At 36.9% G+C, this 18,668-nt stretch overlaps 3 protein-coding genes across 4 annotated transcripts; 2 read left to right on the forward strand and 1 right to left on the reverse strand.

Moving 5' to 3' along the window:
* Positions 1 to 424: 424 nt before the first annotated feature.
* On the forward strand, positions 425 to 4,270 carry LOC141833747 (glucan endo-1,3-beta-glucosidase 4-like). Of its 2 annotated transcripts, XM_074721243.1 has the most exons (6): positions 425 to 542; positions 634 to 693; positions 1,368 to 1,456; positions 1,982 to 3,238; positions 3,822 to 3,849; positions 3,943 to 4,270. In XM_074721243.1, the coding sequence occupies exons 3-6, from the start codon at positions 1,396 to 1,398 to the stop codon at positions 4,076 to 4,078; spliced, it is 1,482 nt and encodes a 493-aa protein (XP_074577344.1). In that variant the 5' UTR covers positions 425 to 542; positions 634 to 693; positions 1,368 to 1,395; the 3' UTR covers positions 4,079 to 4,270. The 2 variants fall into 2 exon arrangements, with proteins under 2 accessions (XP_074577344.1, XP_074577343.1); XM_074721242.1 differs by lacking the exon at positions 425 to 542 and having other exon boundaries at positions 665 to 696.
* A 759-nt stretch (positions 4,271 to 5,029) lies between these two features.
* LOC141833748 (serine/threonine-protein phosphatase PP2A catalytic subunit-like) lies at positions 5,030 to 12,123 on the forward strand. The gene is made up of 11 exons (XM_074721244.1): positions 5,030 to 5,323; positions 6,284 to 6,340; positions 7,224 to 7,307; positions 7,409 to 7,480; positions 8,505 to 8,576; positions 8,677 to 8,717; positions 10,330 to 10,396; positions 10,995 to 11,186; positions 11,266 to 11,355; positions 11,442 to 11,549; positions 11,733 to 12,123. Exons 1-11 carry the CDS (start codon positions 5,228 to 5,230, stop codon positions 11,796 to 11,798), a joined length of 945 nt encoding a protein of 314 aa, XP_074577345.1. The 5' UTR covers positions 5,030 to 5,227; the 3' UTR covers positions 11,799 to 12,123.
* A 352-nt stretch (positions 12,124 to 12,475) lies between these two features.
* LOC141833449 (succinate--CoA ligase [ADP-forming] subunit alpha, mitochondrial-like) lies at positions 12,476 to 18,594 on the reverse strand. Its single transcript, XM_074720898.1, has 7 exons — positions 18,322 to 18,594; positions 16,355 to 16,564; positions 14,799 to 14,969; positions 14,610 to 14,733; positions 14,080 to 14,141; positions 13,382 to 13,463; positions 12,476 to 12,872 (listed from the first exon to the last, which is right to left on the reverse strand). Exons 1-7 carry the CDS (start codon positions 18,544 to 18,546, stop codon positions 12,733 to 12,735), a joined length of 1,014 nt encoding a protein of 337 aa, XP_074576999.1. The 5' UTR covers positions 18,547 to 18,594; the 3' UTR covers positions 12,476 to 12,732.
* Between the last annotated feature and the right edge of the window lie 74 nt (positions 18,595 to 18,668).

The raw sequence follows: 18,668 nt of genomic DNA on the forward strand, positions 1-18,668 counted from the left end.
AAAATTATAAATAAATTTATTTAAATATAAATTAATAAAATGATAAAGGAATTATGATATTTATGTATGATATTTAAAAGTGTAATAATATGGTAATAAGTGGGACCCATAAATATTTGATTTGGGGATATTTGATTGTGAAAGTTGAGATATTTGAGGAAGGAGATATTTGATTGATGATGTGGATGTGGGGACCACAAATATTTGGATGAAATATTCCGGTGTATTGTGGATGCCCTTATAAAAGCAAAGGTGGGCTATATGGAGAAAAAATAAAATTAAAGAACTTATCTAAGACATCCATAAAATGGAAATTTTGAGGGCTAAGTTGCAACAAAACTCAGAGAATTTAAAAATAGTAATAGAACCCAGAACCCTCTTTGGATTCCTCAGAGATTTACTAAGCTCCCACATGCTGTCTCTTCCGTTGCTGCTTCAGTTCTTCTCTCCCCCAAAAAGCTCAGCGAACTGGTCTTGTTCTGCTCGGTTGTAACACACTCGGCGCCCTTTGTCTCAGTCCTTTCTTTTCATCTTCCCTCAAAGTACTCTTCCCCCCTCTCTTTTTTTATTACAAGGCCGCAGAAAAGGGCCTCTTTTCTATTTCTTTCCACATCGTTTTCCTTTTTCTGAAAGGTTTGCTGAGACAGATCCATCCATACTTTCGTTTCATAAGCTCTCGTCTGTGGCGAGCAGGTGGTATTTCTTTGTCACTATGTTTCATTTTTTTTCTTTTTTACTAGATTATTTTTGTTCAGTTTCTGGATTCTTGCTTCTCAAATGCTATGAAAAAGGGGGCCTTTGGTGTGGTAACTCTAGGTTGTCTGCTCAAATTTGTTTTTTTTTCCTTTTTTTTCTCTGGCAGCTATCGATTTGTGCACAAATTTGGGTCTTTTTTTGGAGTTTAGGCACCCATCCCTAATATTTCAGAACAAGATCGCAGTTCAATTGGTTGTTTCTTATTTGCACGATTTCAACTGAAGTAGCAATGCATCCTTGTCTTGTATTTTTTTTTCCACTAAGAAGTGATGAATGTGTAATGTATTTTGTCATGCCCATAGGTAGAAATTACCTCAACAAGAAACCTAAATCAAGAAAAATGTGGTGAGAATGGCATGCTTTCATGTAGTTGGTTTTCAAACATGGTTCTGAAGACGCAGAACTCAGTGAAATGTGTGATTTTTGTTAGGACTATCATATACATATCAGATACTTCATTATGATATGGTCTTTTGCTTGGATATGCTAATAATTGAAAACCACTCAGTTTGTTTTATTTGTTTGAGTTGATGTATTATCTATCTTACAAATGCGCACTATTGTTCTCTTTGTCCTTACTGCTGTATGATTTTATTCGCTAACAACGACAGAGTGCACTTTGGGAGTTTGTTAAGCCAGATGTTGTCCAACGACTACAAAGTTATATTCTTGATTTTGTTCCTGTTCTCGAGTGCGTCAGGTATTGCCATATTAAGCTTATAATTTCCTTGTGCAACTGCAATCTGCTTTACATTTTCATTTGGGATGGGAATCAATATTTGCTGATTCCTATATGTTTTATCTTACAGCATTCACTAGATTCAGACTATATTTTAAGTCCACAAATAATTCAGTTGTTGAAGTTTTTTGCTACTTCCTTGTTAGTTAACCATACACAAATCATTGGGTTTCCGATCATCAGCAGGACAATTTAACTAGCCTCTATAGTTATTTTTCTAATTTTCTATCCTGGTCATGTTTTCCGTAAAAATGGTAGTTGTCATAGATTAAGTATCATCTTTGTGCTCATTGGTCAAGTAGACTGGAACTATGACATGGAATGCCTGTGTTTATTCGTCTCAGGTAGCAGTTGCTGATATGTTGTTTTGAAAAAAAAATCAAGTTTTTGCTTTTGCTTAATTGCTTTCTCCCTCTCTAATTGTGGTCAACTGCTCTAATATGATTTCTTCTTACCTATTTCACTGATGGTGCTTCAAATTTGCAGGTGCATATGTAGGGATTAATATTGGCACTCAGATGTCCACATTACCATCAGCCCAAGAAATAGTATCCATTCTGAAAACTCAGCAGATCAAACATGTGCGTTTGTTTGATGCAGACCATCAAATCCTGAATGCCCTAGCGAATACTGGAATAGAGGTTATTGTTGGTGTCCCCAATGACCAGTTGTTACGAATAGGAGAATCACGATCAGATGCGGCTGACTGGATAAATAAAAATGTTGCAGCATATGTTCCCGCAACTAACATTACCTATATTGCGGTAGGCAATGAAGTTCTAACAACCATCCCAAATGCTGCTCTCGTTCTCGTTCCAGCAATGCAGTTCCTCCAGTCTGCTCTCCTTGCCGCAAACCTCAACTTTCAGGTTAAAGTTTCAAGTCCACTGTCAATGGACATGATTCCCAAACATTTTCCTCCATCTACAGCAACCTTCAATTCATCATGGAACTCCATAATGTCTCAGTACCTTCAGTTTTTGAAGAACACAGGATCTTCTTTGATGCTAAATGTGCTGCCATTTTATGGCTACACCAAGGGACAAGGTATCTTTCCCCTCGAGTATGCTCTTTTTGAGCCGCTGAATCCGAGTAATCAGATTGTTGATCCTAATACAAATTTCCAATACACAAGCATGTTTGATGCAATGGTTGATGCTGCTTATTACTCGATGCAGTCTCTCAACTTTTCTGGTATTCCAGTGATTGTGACAGCATCTGGTTGGCCATCTATAGGTGGATCAAATGAACCAGATGCTAATATCGACAATGCATTGGCCTACAATACCAATCTTATTCGCCATGTGCTAAATGGTTCAGGCACGCCAAGCCAACCAACCACACCTGTTAGCACATATGTCTACGAGTTGTTCAATGAGGATCTAAGACCTGGGTCTGTTTCTGAAAAAAATTGGGGGATATTTTCTTCTAATGGAACGGCGCTTTACTCTTTGACCTTTAGCAGTCTGGTGGAGTCACATGCTGATTCATCTACCCTGGCTGATGTTTTCTGTGTTGCAAACTCTAGTGCGGATTCAACCGCACTAAAGAGGGGATTAGATTGGGCTTGTGGACCTGGTTCAGCAAACTGCAGTGCTATTCAACCTGGGCAACCATGCTATCAGGCCAACAATCTTGTAGCGCTTGCGTCGTATGCATTCAATGACTACTACCATCGAACTCAAGCAAGTGGCGGTACCTGCAGCTTTGGTAACACAGCCATGATTACCAGAACGGATCCCAGTAAGCTTCTCTGCACAAGATTACAATTGCTTTCTAGGTTGTTAGGAAGGCAAGATAAAACATAGTTCTTTCTTGATTAGGAATTACATAACTCGCTATCTTGCCCGTATGCACCCTTTTTTACACAAATCTCAATGGTTTTCACCTCTGATTTATCGGTCTTGTCACCTTGTTGGGTGTCCCATATTACTTTTTTGGTTGTAACCATGCATTGTGTCCAATTCATTCATTGACTTTGCCTTCTTTTCAGTATTATTCAGGCACACTGCTCTATACTCATCGCTATACAATGATTCCATTTTTGTGTCACTAACTACCAGCTGTAATATAACTTTAACACATCCCTGTACATTGTAAATTCTATTATGTTGCCTATCACTATCTTGTGACGCAATCCTTTTGTTTTTAGATTTCTGGTTGTTTGATAGTGCATTTGGTTTCATCATCTTCTTTATCATATACAAGCAAATACTCAATGAGATTGGCAGCATCTTGTTTCTTGTTTGTTTAGTTTAACCATTCATTTATTTCTTGTGGGAGGAACACTAATATTGGTACTCTGCTCCGATGGTTACACTTGCAGGCCATGGTTCATGCATCTTTTCGGGAAGGTGAGTGATGTAAAAAACTATTCTAGCTTAGTTTGTGCAAGCATTACATAATTTTTCCAAGATTCTAATGATCCATTTGATCGCCAATTGCAGCACGGGGGCAAGCAACACGACCGGGGGTACAACCACCGGAGCCTTCGGACCAGTGAGTCCTTCAAGTCAAGGTTCAAGACTGCAAATCTTCTCTTCCGCTTTTGCAGCCTCTTTTCTGTTACCCTTTCTAGTTTGACATGTAAACCGATGGTTAGTTATCAGTTCAATTTTGTGAAAAGAACTCCAAGATTGTTGTCATCTCAACAACCAGTAGACAATGTGGCACTGAGTCAGTAGCCTCATCCTTAACCCTGATCGGCTCTTTCTTCATCAGTAATTCAGTATCGACATAAATTTTAAAGGTCTGATTACATCATTTTGTTGTTTACTTTCTGTCTTCTTGTTCTTGGTCTGGCAGCCTTAAATATGTCTTGAAAAGTATTGTGCAGTTTCAAAGTGAATCCAGGGATCTCAAAACTGGGCAGTTCATGCTCATCTTCTATGGCCAGTTGATGCTTCCATGAGTTCAGTCTGATCATAATTGCAACTTAAACCCACACCTTTGTAGATTTTACAGTAAAGCCCATCTTTTCATAATCTTTTATTATTTTTCTCACTATAAATTATTGTGTTCACAGAACACCACCTGAGGGATGTACAGGTGGCAGTCACCAACACGACTTGATTAAAAAACGATTAAATCAAAGAGCATGAAGACTCTGATTTACAAAAATAATCTAAATCAAATAAAAGATAATCGGGTGGACCTAGTTCACCACAAATCTGTATAACCTGTTTCCTGTCTCACGTGTGGCAGCAAAGACACCTGCCAGATTTGCTACAAATTTCGTGGGTCCCTTCGGATTTCTATTCTCTTATCCGTTCGATTCACCCGCTGGAATCGCTGACGACCGTTGGTTACCATGAGAGAATCAGGGAAGACCGTCGCGCGACTCCATCAGCTGTTATTATTCGAACAGCAAGTACTTTATTTCGACGCTATCTTATCTTGATCGCCACTCGTTCATCGTCACTACGTAGATTTAATTCTCTTCCTGTTGGGGATCCGACATCTAATCTCGCGAAGAGGGTCAGTTCCTAAATATAGCGGATCTGAAATAAAGAGGCCACGCCAGGCTCCACCAGCGCGAGGGTTTCCCCATCCTTCTTCCTCGCTTGTCGCCGTTGTGCCGCGGATTGCGGTTCTTGTGGGAGGGAGGGAAAGGAGAAGGGCGACGAAGTCGCTGGGTGCGGATCTATCGAGCGCGAAGCAAACGGTTGCAGCTCCGAGTTCCTGCTGTCCGAGGCGTCTTCGGGCGAGGGAGGTGGAGGTGGTAAGGCCAAGATGAGTGCGACTCCCGTACCTGCTTCGGACACCCACGGCAATCTTGATGAGCAGATCGCACAGCTCATGCAGTGCAAGCCGCTTTCTGAACAGGAGGTCATTCCGTGCTCTCGGTTCTTGGCTTTTTTTGTTCGATTTCTTTTTGTTTTTGGATTGAATGAAGGTTCTGGTGTTTTTTGGTTGATTTTTGCGTTTTTTGGAAGATCGGATGACTACTGGGTGTTTCTTGATGCCAAAACGGGATTTTGATTAGGGATCTGCCAGGCTGTTAACAATAGTGTGCGATTAGGTTTCAAATGCGATTTATGATGGACTTAGGAACTTACATCTGGAATTCGTGGATGTTCTGTTGGATCTACTAATGTTTATTTTTGTCCCAACCTTTTCTAAGAATTGGTTGTGTTTCCCATATTGGATCCATCTCTCTGGTTTATTTCGTTGATCTTTTGGTGTTACCTTCCGATAATAGAGTTAATGGAGACGTTTGTGATCCGCAACCATGAAAGATCCATTTTGACCTACCTGGTTCTTGTATGTGTTTTAAAGATATCGTTTTAATGGCTTTTGTGCCCAGGTTCATTTGTCCGTCGTGAACGAGTTTATCTGATTATTGGTGCGACTTAATCCTTTATCCTAATTTAACTGTATGCATGCTTTAGTTACTTGAATGTGACAGAAAATAGTTTAGCTAGCACATGATGTACTTTCTACGGCTTAATTGATTAAGAAATTACAGTAAGATGATATCGGGATGTTTTAATGTTTTTACTTTTAGAAGGCTCTTGAAATATACGGAAACATTACACAAGTTATAGCAGTCCTCTCCTTGCAAGCAATTAGTGTGTTATTAACAAGTAATAAAAGTAAATGCTTCATTTCTTTTCATTTTCATACTAAAAGTTCATAAAATGTTGTTTATGGATAAGACTTTAGCCATTAGCTAATCTCTTCTATTGATTGTTCAGTCAATTGTTGGTAGTTCTTGCAGTCAATTATTATGGGTTAATGACTAGGTTCAGAATTCCTTTTTATATTGATATTTATTCACAATTTCAGGTTAGAGTGCTCTGTGAGAAGGCTAAGGAGGTATTGATGGAAGAAAATAATGTTCAGGTGAAGCTGCTTTATCAATCAAGTTAAGGCGACGTAAACTGTAAAACTGCTTGATTGTAGCTTCATGATAGGATCACTTTGTAGTTGTATTCAATTTTCCAGAAGCTGTACACAAGCATAGTAGCTTTGATCACCGTCTTATATTTATATGAAATTCACCCTTCTCCACTCTTTCTAACCTGCATCTTCAAATCTTCTTCTTCTACCTTCCTTACTTTGTAGTTCTACCATGGGGTGTAGAAAACCCCAAAAAAGTGTACAACATACAAGAACCAAAGGTCTATGGAAGTTGAACATAACTATTTCAATCTGGACGAGATGGACATGTTCAAAGAGGACAAATAGAGTCTATAATTAGATAAGTTAAATTGATTAATGTTGAAGGTGTGAGAGATTAATAAATCAGGGAACTCCATTTGATGAAATCGACTAGTGGTCTTACAATATGTTTAATTATGGGACAATATCTATGTTGTCAAATTCCAAATAATATGACTCTATGGTGTGTTGTTATCAACACACACACACACACACAATGGCAGGACAGTATCTAAGATATGGAGACAACCCCAAATAGTTTGAGCCATGTTTTGTTGTCGTTATTTGAACCACACAGATTATGTTAAACTGATTTATTTATTTAGTTTTTTTCAGTTCAATTTGGTTTGCAATTAGTAGTAGCCATAATGAAAGGAAATGTAACTGTAAATTTTTCAAAAGGGAACTGGAAGATTTTTTAACAAGCCAATCTTAGTTTGTTCTGTGAACTGAATATTGGATGTTTGTAATTCATCATGTGCTTGCGTCTTCTTATTTGGGACCTAGTCTGAAACTCAGTCAGAAACTCTTGTTATTTTTTGGACAATTTCTTGACATATTGCAGCCAGTGAAGAGTCCTGTGACTATCTGTGGTGATATACATGGCCAATTCCATGATCTGGCAGAGCTATTTCGAATTGGTGGGAAGGTGTGTTCTTAATAGAAAACTATCAAATGGATTTATTATACCTATTTACTCATTCCAACAAACTCATCATGCATTTAATGATGTGTTTTTTCTTTTTTTAGTGCCCAGATACCAATTACTTGTTTATGGGTGATTATGTGGATCGTGGATACTATTCTGTTGAGACAGTAACGGTAAGGACAGTATCTTTTCCTGACTTGTTTGCTCTATTTCATGCTAGTGTAATTATTTTCTACAAACTCACTGATTTTTCTTGTTTAAGCTTATGGATTCCAAATCCTAGTTTGTATCTCATCTTCTGCATTTAAAATGGAGCTTACTGTTTAGTCCTAAGTTAGAACAGGCAATCTTGACTACAGTCATCTATGCCCGAAAGATCGGGGTGGTCTTATGCAAACCAAGATATTTTTTCCTGCCTTTCAGCCATTGACTAAAAGGAACAGTGGGAAACTCAAAAATAAAATGCGCTAGTCACTTAAGCTTTTACATATTTGGGTTCTTTAGTTAAACTGGGCAGACTTAACATCTGTCTTAGATTTTTGGTCACAATAAATTCAATGTCTCTTGCAAAGCCCGTAGAGTAGCAAAGGAAGTTCAGTTTTGTACTTTACTACAAGGTCCTCTAATTGTGCCTGAATGAGAATGTTTTGTGCAAATGCAACATGCATGACTTGAGAAAATAATCACATGCTAAAAATGTTTTTTTACATGTGATTATATAAGTTGATATTTATCTACTTACAGGATTCACCTCACTTTAGTTTTATTAAACTATTTCAAGCTTACACATTATGCTACACTTAGAATTATCTGATGTGAGTTTTCATGGTTTGAGTACTTAATATGACCACGAAGCTCCTGTGTGGGTTGTATCTCAAAGAAGGTAATACAATATTGAAATATATTTTATTTTCTCGAATTTTTTATTACTTTTTAGAACTTGCCAAAATTTACTTTCTAACAGTGTCAATAATATGTATTTTTGCTGATAGTGAATTATGATGACATTGAGATGATTTGCATAAAGGCTGATTGTTCTTTCTACAGTTATACGAGTTTAGTGATTCTAATAGGAACCAAGCCTTGACCTGTCTTGATTCATAGAGGAGCTTCTTCATTATTTATATGGGAACTTTGGATTTTTTATGGTTATAAAGTGATATGATACTGATGTTGCAACTGATTCTGTATGATTAGCTATTGGTGGCTCTCAAAGTGCGTTATCCTCAGCGAATCACCATTCTCAGAGGAAACCATGAAAGTCGTCAGGTATATAGTTTTTCCTATTGTATACATTGTCTTCCCGGTGAATTACAAGGCTAGGTTCAATTCATTTATTTTCTGACCTTTCTTTTCCATTGTATCACAGATTACCCAGGTTTATGGATTCTATGATGAATGCCTGAGAAAGTAAGTCCTGCCCTGTTTGTTCCTAGGATTTGTATGACCTCTTTCTATACTTTTAGTGTCTGCTTCTTAGACATGCTTCTTTTTAATGGTGTTACTTATAATCCCTTTATTCTATTGCATCTATCTCTTATACAACTTGATTAACTTGACATATAGAATCATATTTAAATTGTATGTAAAGTTGATTGATGTCTGTTTTATGTGCAGCAAGTTTGTTTTGTTATGCTTGGGTCGAGGTGGTATTTCTTTTAACTTCTATAAGAAGATGAGCTAGTTTCTCTTCTTTCTTTTTTTCACATTCTTTGTTCACATCAATGTGCTGATTTTTACAAAGAGAGACTATGTTGGTGTTTTCGTCCCCATATGAATGCATTTTGCTTCTATTATTTGTTTGATGCTGCAACGAATATTTGTGATAAATAGACTTAGAGACGGTTTGTTTTTTTTTTTTTTGAACATTGGCCTTTGGAATATAAGAGTTTCTCAAACTTGGAAATATGACTTTGATGACCTGATTAAGGTTTTTTAATGTGTTCTCCATGCCTCTCTTAATGACCCCTTCAGTTACAAGGTGGTCTGATATTTTACACTGGATAATCTACAAGATCATGAAATTCAGAGTAAACAACTTCTTCCCAAATAGTCCTTTGTATGTTACGTTGTTGTAATATCCAAACTTTAGATCTTATCTTTCACTTAATATATTTGCCAAAGCTTGAGTAAGATATACCTTAAACTTTTATTATATATAAAGAGGACTAAGCAAAGCCTAAACTTCTAATTAGGTTCTTAAACTTTAGTTTGGAAATGAATGTAATCAACTAATGGAGGGATATGCAGCCTAAATGATGGGTCTTAAGCATGCGCTTCTACTAAGAAATATTGTGTTGGTGCCTAAATGTCTCAAATTACTGATAATTACGCCAACTAAAATTTTCTTTGCTCTCGCTCTACTTCTCGTAATGTTTTCGACATGTTGATTATATGATCTATTGATCATCTTTGAAAAGTCCTTACATTTTGACCAATTTCTCTTTTTTGACTATATATTAGAGTTGACTGATTATAAAAGCATAACATTTTATTGAGCCTATGTAGCACAAATTGATCACAAAAGACGATGATGATCATTTCTATTTGAATCAATCATTTTTTATCTTATTAATGATAACTTGACCAATATTTGTTCTTGATAAATAATATATCAAAGATATCTGAAACTAAAGACTCTTTTGTGCTTCCATCTTAATTATTTATTTATTTATATTGTTGGAACTCCATTTCATGTGCTCTATTTCAGTTCTACTTAAAACTTTTAGTTTCTTAAATTTTTCTCTACATGCTTCAAGTCTCTCTGTCACACAATCTCTGTATTTGCAAATTTAGCATTCATTTATGTGAACATTTTTTTATATTGGAACTGATAAAATGCTTATGGCGATTGTGCTGATCAAGTTATCAAAGGTCTTCCTTTGTGTTCTGAATTTTGGTTGTTGTTTCCATTAAGAATCATGTTTGACAAGTATGAAAAATTGTTTAACTTTTATTTTTACCAGAAGTTAAGCTACTATTATCCTCTTTGACTATAATTGATTTTATTTTTCTGATCCAGGTATGGCAATGCAAATGTATGGAAGATCTTCACAGATCTTTTTGATTATTTCCCATTGACAGCATTGGTTTGTGTTCCTTATCATATCTTGGAGAATCTTACTGAATTTTCTACAATTCTTTGCTGATGACATGAATGTGCAATTTATTAATTATGACTGATTCAAACCTTTTATGACTGATGTAATATCACGTCTTCTCTTAGTGAACATTTTTGGTTGTTACTGTGTCTATATCTCTTGGTTTATTATTCACTAGAAAAGTTAAGATCCTTGGAATGGTTTGCCTTGAATGCCATCAGATAGTAAAATATTGTCATAGACATATGAATGATGCTATTATCCCCTTGCTTTTTAGTGACAAGTACTGCCTAACAGTCAGCTGGTACTGTATTTTGCTAAATAGATGCCTAAGCAAGATGCCTCGAGTAAAAAGTAAAATAGCCTAACTAGTTCCTTCAGGGAGAAACTGCCTGATTTTTGCTTGTTAGGAGACTATAAGTATTAGTGTGCAAGTTGCCAAATAGCTAACCGATTTATCAGTTAGTGCCTGATTTTGGCCTGTTAGGAAACTATAAGTATTGGCCTGTTAGGAGACTATAACTGCCTTGAGGTGGCAACTTAATTTATCATGGTTCTTCCGAACTGAACAATTTTGTTGCTGCAGGTTGAATCAGAAATTTTCTGTCTACATGGTGGATTATCTCCATCTATTGAAACTCTTGATGGCATACGGAACTTTGATCGTGTTCAAGAAGTTCCCCATGAGGGTCCTATGTGTGATCTTTTGTGGTCTGATCCTGATGATAGATGCGGTTGGGGTATTTCTCCACGCGGTGCTGGTTACACTTTTGGCCAAGTATGTTCATCTATTCTCTTTACAATTTTCTATGTTAGTGTTGGTTTCACCTCTCAACAATTCATTTTGAATCTTTCAGGACATATCCGAGCAATTCAACCATACCAATAATCTCAAATTAATAGCCAGAGCTCATCAATTGGTAATGGAGGGATACAATTGGGGACATGTAAATTTCTGCGACAATGAATCCTGTTTTATTCTTCTTGTTTCAGATTAAGAAGCGTGATTTTCAATTACATTTCTTTTCAACAGGAACAAAAGGTTGTTACCATATTTAGTGCCCCAAATTATTGTTATCGGTGTGGAAACATGGCTTCCATAATGGAAGTTGATGAATGTAAAGGGCAGACATTTATTCAGGTAGGTCGCTTTAAGGCAACACATTATACCTATTTCCATAATCACTGCAATTTTTTTCTGGAATTCCAATAATATTTGTTTGAATCTTCTTTTATTTTAGTAAATATGTTTATTTTAACGCTGAGACTGCCCATTGAATTTGAGGTGATGTTTTGTGGAGAGTTAATATTGTTTCTGTTGCAGTTTGAACCAGCACCTCGGAGAGGAGAGCCTGATGTAACTCGTAGGACACCTGACTACTTCCTGTAAGCAAAATTGTAGAGGCGTCTTGTCAGTTCCTGACAGCGAGTGATACTTGCTAGATAAGGTGTGATTGCAGAATCCTCAAAAAGTGCTAAAGATTATGTTTCTGGAGACAAATGTCTTGTATAATGTTTTTGTAAGTTTCAATCCTTGTTGCACAAGGTTGTAATGCAGTTCGTATAATTTTGAAGGGAACCCCTTTTCCCTTTGTCATATTCTTCATTTCTTCATGCTTCTGCTATTTAACGTGGTAGAGGGACTTGATTTGCGCAGTGCGTTGTAAAAGACTAGTAAATTAATTTAGCACCATTAAACGGAATGATTTTATATATCTTACGCTTAATGTCGTATAGATGGCTTCGATTTGATCTGAAATTGTCTTTCTACTATACACAACTCATGCTAGCTAGCTTCTTTCAGCATGGTCTTCATCAAAGGGCTAAGAATCCGTGTAGCAGCCTATCAGGGTAACCATTTTCATGGGATTTGGATGTTTCAGCTAAGTGTACCTTTAGGATTTAAGCAAATCCAAATCCAATCCAATACAGACCTGATTTTTAAGGATAATAACTACTAAAATCTGACTTAAATGGTATAGATACCAATTGTCATCTTTGATGATTACGATCAATCATAACCTCAAAGAGTTTCTGGACTGGAACTGCCAAGAATGCTTGTTATTTAGATGCAATTAAATACGTTATATATAAATATCACTGGCACTATATTTCTTACAGAAATCCTCATAATAAATAGGAATAGAAATAGAATTGAAAGCATCTCCGGCAAAAAAATGTTTGGAGCTCCTCTTTCATTATTTAAGAAGCCTTGCAAAAAGGATTTCATGGCTAAAATAAATTATTTGGGCTGGAAAATGGGTGGAAAAAACTGATGCGTTTCTGTAAGCTGCATTATTAAATCACAATAAATAGCGTGTCTTCTAATGGACAAGATCACGCTGCTTGAACACCTCAAGCATCGCCACACCAATCTGTGCTGGTGATTCGACTACTGTCACACCTGCTGCTCGGAGGGTTTTGATTTTATCTTGTGCGGTACCTTTCCCACCAGACACTATCGCTGCATGAAAGAGTATGACAGTTTAGCTTGGCATGGGAAGAAACATAATTGATTCTTGAATCTGCTGAAAGTAACTGATGATGTGGCACAACCAAAGATGATCTTTAACGAGAATGATTTGGCATGTGACGACATAAAGGCAGTTCAACAATATTCTATGTACACACGAGACCTTGGGGTTTTGTTTCTGGCATGAAACATTAAAATTTTGATTTCCAGCAACACTTGCAAGATTACAAGATTAATAATACATTGTGGAATTAACAAGATTCAGTAAATAGTGAAATCATAGCTCCAAAAGTACCACGGAAGAAGCATTTTCAGAATTCTCAGGATCATGTGAAGTTGGTCGTGCAAGAAGAATTACATTAAGCGTGAAAACAGGGGCAAAGTATCTAAGAATAAGTATGACTTTGTAACAAGAAATGACATAGCATCTTATGGCGTAAATCATAAATAGATTGATCAAAAATGCCATCTCAATTTAGTTTAGAAGGTATAGCACAAACCTCCAGCATGACCCATTCGGCGTCCTGGTGGTGCTGTAAGACCAGCTATGAATGCCACAACTGGCTTCACAGTTTTACTTTCCTATTTAGACAGGAGAAAAAATAAATGCTAATCAGCATAAACGATTTATCAAACAGCAGAGTTCAATCCATCCTACTACAATCAGTCCTTCAAAAAACTATTATCTTTCATATCAATTAATATTATGCAGATTTGATTGGAAAAAGTGAACATCTCTGACATTTTTTGACCAATCCATCATGACAAAAAAAGATACAGTGAGAAGTGGAACAATTTGTCAAACATGAATATCTTGAACAGCAAACAAATCCAAGTCCAATTGTGTATTAATTTATCTGGTGATTAAACTTTTATGTGAGGCTATAGCACCACTGATCTCTAGACATTGAGTCACTTCAAATGTGATAAGTAGAGTCAAGAAACTTTTACGGAGATGACTAATTTTTTAATAGTTTATCGAAATCATAACTAACATTATGAGAAAAATTGATATTTTGGACCTAGTTTAAGTTAAACCCATTTACAGGGAGCATAAGCAGTAGTTTGGAAGAAATTAAGAACCATTTTGGACCTTATCAGACAAATCTGTGCAGATTACACATCAAATTGAAACATTTTCAAAATCAAGAATTGAAAGAGGCATAAACTCAGAGAAGAGGACAAACATATCATGTACCTGAATTAGTGCAGCAGCATCTTCTTCAGCAGTTCCTCCAATTTCTCCTATAAGGACAATACCTGAAAAGCAAGTCATATTGAGGAATCAAACCTAAGAAGAATTTGTTTTCGGCTTGAATAAAAAGCATTATGTTAATAGCTGGGCAGAAAATTTAAGACTAGTGTACTTTAATGATTTAAAGAAAAGATCAATACTCTTTAAATTCAGAAATAAAATATAAAGACAGATTTGTGACTGAGAATAAAGACAGATCTATGAATGATCTGAAGTACGAATCAGATCCAACTTAGCTCTAAAATAGGTCAATACTTAGAGAAGTCTACACAGTCAAAATCTGAGTTCCTAATCCAGATGATAGCTACAATAGATTATCAGATCATATAGAGTTCACATTTCATTAACAATCTCATACCATTTTCATGGTCTCCTAGATGGTTCTCTTTGATAAACAAAACAATAGAACAAGAGTCCATGAATTCCACTAGGTGAAAAGCAACTACAAGTGTTCTTCCAGGCCTTCAACTGACCTTCAGTCTGAGGATCTTCAAGGAACTTTGATATGCAATCAACGAAGTTTGTTCCATTAAAGGGATCACCACCAATTCCTACACAAGTTGATTGTCCAAGACCAACGGCAGTTGTTTGAAAGACCTACAAGCATAGCACATAATCAGTTTTTGTCAAGATGATTTTGATGCTAAATCCTTCATACATACCGCTTCATATGTCAAGGTACCAGATCGAGAAACAATCCCAACTCGTCCTGGCTTGTGGATGTATCCAGGCATTATTCCAATTTTGCATTCTCCTGGTTTGATGATGCCAGGACAATTAGGTCCTATCAATCGAGTTTTTGATTGCTTGTTCAGAGCAGATTTTACTCGAACCTGACATTCAGACCATTAACAATTCACTTGTATGAAATCCCATAAAACAACAGATCGGCTTCTTAGGTAACATTGCATAATGCCACAAACTCAATGATAGATAGAGTTATCACTCAGAAATCAATTTCATTATCAAAATATTGAGCTATTCAATTTTATGAGTAAGAAAAATTTTCAGCTATCTCATGGATGTGCTTTGTTGTAAGTGCACTAACAATTAGCCCTCAAGCAGACAATGAGCTAAAACGTAAAGACAAGACTCAATAGATTGAGTTTGTTAGAATTGTGTGATTCGTGATCTGTATTGAACACATTATGATTCCATCATATGCGTTGTAATACATTTCACTTTTGTTTTCTAGATATACTTAACCAGCCATAGTGAATCCTTCAGTCCTAAAGTACAACATTAGTTTCCTATTACATTTATTCCCAAACAGACTTGCATTGGATCCACATTCAAATTCATGCAATTGATGCAAAATAGTTTTGCATACCCAGATTCCTCTCTAGTATTAGACCAGATCCTAAATCTTCCTAGCATCAGATATCACTTCCTTTAAACAGTTGGGCCACACATTAATATTTGTTGTGATTTTGGTGCTATCAGGAAAGGAAGGTTCAAGGGGTCACTTATGGGAACTGCATAGGCTGGGCCAAATAGACTAGTTCAGTGGAGGGGGCAAATGGAGCTGCTGAGAAGGCCAAAGGAGAGATCAAGAATCATCCATAGAGGAGGGTTTATGTGAGGCTTTTGATGTCGCAGATCAGAGTGGGAGAGGGTGGCAACTTCTGGAAGGAAGGAGTTGACGAAGGTAGAGGCAGCGAGAGACAAGAGACTGCTGTTGGAAAGGGTGAGGCAACAGGAGGGGCACCAATCAAGGTGTAAATGGGCTAGATATAAACAATCATGAGGGGAGCATTTGGATCACACCAGGAGAAGAGGAGCTGGCAACAAGAACAGAAAAAGAGGGAAACAAGGTTTCTGTCAGCAAGATTAGTTAGGGCTATAAAAAATTTCCCTACTTGAAATTTAATGTCCCTGTCAAAACCAAAGTCTAACTCACAACTCATAATCACCCCTTAATCAATGGCATGTCAGGTTAATGGTAGCTCCACTAGCAGTCATTCCTAAACACCACAACCAACCATTGCTCAAAATGCTTAAGCTAAGTTAATAATAGTTCATTCATCTATGCATCGATCCCTTCATTAGCCCACAACTAAAGAATGATATTGTAGCTATGCAAATGGTATATGATCTACTATCAATTTTATACTATCCTAACCCTGAACCAGTAGGGAGTCCAAGATAATCAATGCACAATAATAGAAAAAAAAATACTCAACAGGTATAGAAAGAGCAATAAAGACTTGGAGTTTACCATGTCATGTTGGGGAATTCCTTCAGTAATACACACAACCAGATCTAACTCAGCTTCCACTGCCTCCATAATTGCAGCAGCAGCAAATGGAGGGGGAACATAAATAACTGACGCATTAGCTTTCATCTCAGCCTTTGCTTCTGCAACTGTATTGAAGACTGGAAGGCCTAAATGTTCAGTTCCACCTTTCTTAGGTGTCACCCCACCAACCTGGAGCAAAGAGAGCAATGAGTTCAGTTCCACAAATTGACCACAAATGAAAGATCCATCATTTGATCAAAGGCTAAAACTGTAGTGTATTAACTTGCACAGCAAGATTCCAAATGTTAGACCTCAAGTAAAAGATTGATCATTTGATTTAGGGATGAAACTGTTCTGAGTATTAACTTGCTTAGCCAACCTTGATCAATGAATATTGGCTAAAGAATGTGTTTTGTATAGAAAACAATCTTTCTAAGATCACGTGAAGCAAAATTTGGTATTTCCTCAAAGTTTCCTTTTGCCAATGTGCTCATGAGTCTCTTAGAACACTCACTTTAATGCTTCATTTCAATTTCCAAGGTAATCCAATTCTTCAGTTATTTTTCTCATTTCACTCTCTTGTCCTTTTTGTTCTTCAATCTTTACTACCATCTATGTCTGCCCAACTATCACTTTTTGTGTTACTTTTACGTGTCTCTCTCACCCACATAGACTAACCCCAACATCTTCCATCAGGGCCCCTTCCCAAAATTCTCCAATAAGAAGTCTTAATGTCCCATCCATTAAGGTACTTTTACTGTCTCTCCAATCACCAAGATTGTCAATTGACTCTCCTCCACAATTCTAAAGGTACCCAATCAAAGGGATTCTCTCCATACCGAGTCATTGTCCAAAAGGATGCCCAGCCCTCTAGACCAATCAATGGTTTCCATTGTACGGTGCTACACCTCAAGCTTGACAATGAGACCCAATATTCTAAACACTATACCAGTGTCCCTTTATTACCTCATAGGAATTCCAACCAATCATACTTGAACAAGTATATGATTGTATGATGTGTACATGGATGGCAACTATTTATAGAAGCGCCTATAAGGGTCAAGGATAAGCATTGACTTGGGATGTTAGTGTGTCCAACATGGCTACGGAGAGGATAGGAAGAATGAAAGCATTAGAGATACCTAGGTTGTTTATGAAAGCTTATATCTAAATGGCCACTTTCTTTACTCAACAAAATATTGCATTTGTTGTCAATTTCCTTGTCTTGTATAAACATCTCGATCTTGAATCACAAGTGCCTATATCAAACATTGATGATCCAAAAACTCAATATTGATTCCTCTCATTTTCTATCCTGAGATAAATCTCATCAAAAAGCAAGTTAGCATTAAAGCCACACATCCAAGAATTAACTGTGATATCAGTTTTGTGTGTTATAGAACTATAAGTGCAAAAAGAAGACATCAAAGGGTACCAACTATCTAGATTGATATTATTTAGTGCATCAAACTAATACAGAATTTTGTGACTTAGCTACAGAATATATTATTATTATTATTATTATTATTATTATTATTATTATTATTATTATTATTATTATTAATTGGTGAATCTGCATCAAGCACACGCTCAAATAAACTTCCACTAACAGAACAGCTAATCATAATAAATAGGGTTTTATAGGAAAAAAATCATTTAGAAAGGCGTTTCAGCTACAAGCTGCAGCGAACCTAAACCTTGCTATCAGTTCATAACTTTCTCGTGATATAAAAGAAGAATCAAACGTTAACTAGAAAACCTAATTACAGAAGAAATGGGAGTCATTTACCATACACACAATGAAAATATACCACCTTGAGAGCACAAGCTACAGATCGAGTTAGAGATTAAAAACACACAAAGAAGATGAATTATTACTTTTAAAATAAAAATCCATAGCAGTCCATGCAAGTAAGGAGATAAGGCGCTGAGGTTCTGTCGCTCACCATCTTGGTTCCGTACTCGATGGCCTGCTCAGTGTGGAAGGTCCCGTTTTTTCCGGTGATGCCTTGGCAGATCACCCGGGTATTCTTGTCGACGAAGACCGCTGGTGAAGGCGGCGCCGCGGCGTTGAAACTCCGGGCAAAGGACGGCAACGGCGAAGAGGTGGTAGGGTTGGCGAAGATCTTGGAGGCGATGGATCCGATCAACTTCGACGCTTGGCGAGACATGGCGAAGAGCCGCCGTTTCCGAGGTCTCTCCCGAGTCGTTTAGACGAGTCGGTTCCAAGGTTTGCCATTTTACCATGAGGCTTCATTTATATATATATATTTTTTCAACTATGTTTCATTTA

This window comes from Curcuma longa, chromosome 8 (assembly GCF_044706935.1).
Source record: "Curcuma longa cultivar G26 ecotype Majalengka, Jawa Barat chromosome 8, ITB_CL_G26_1.1, whole genome shotgun sequence".
In the NCBI taxonomy this organism is placed as follows: domain Eukaryota; kingdom Viridiplantae; phylum Streptophyta; class Magnoliopsida; order Zingiberales; family Zingiberaceae; genus Curcuma; species Curcuma longa.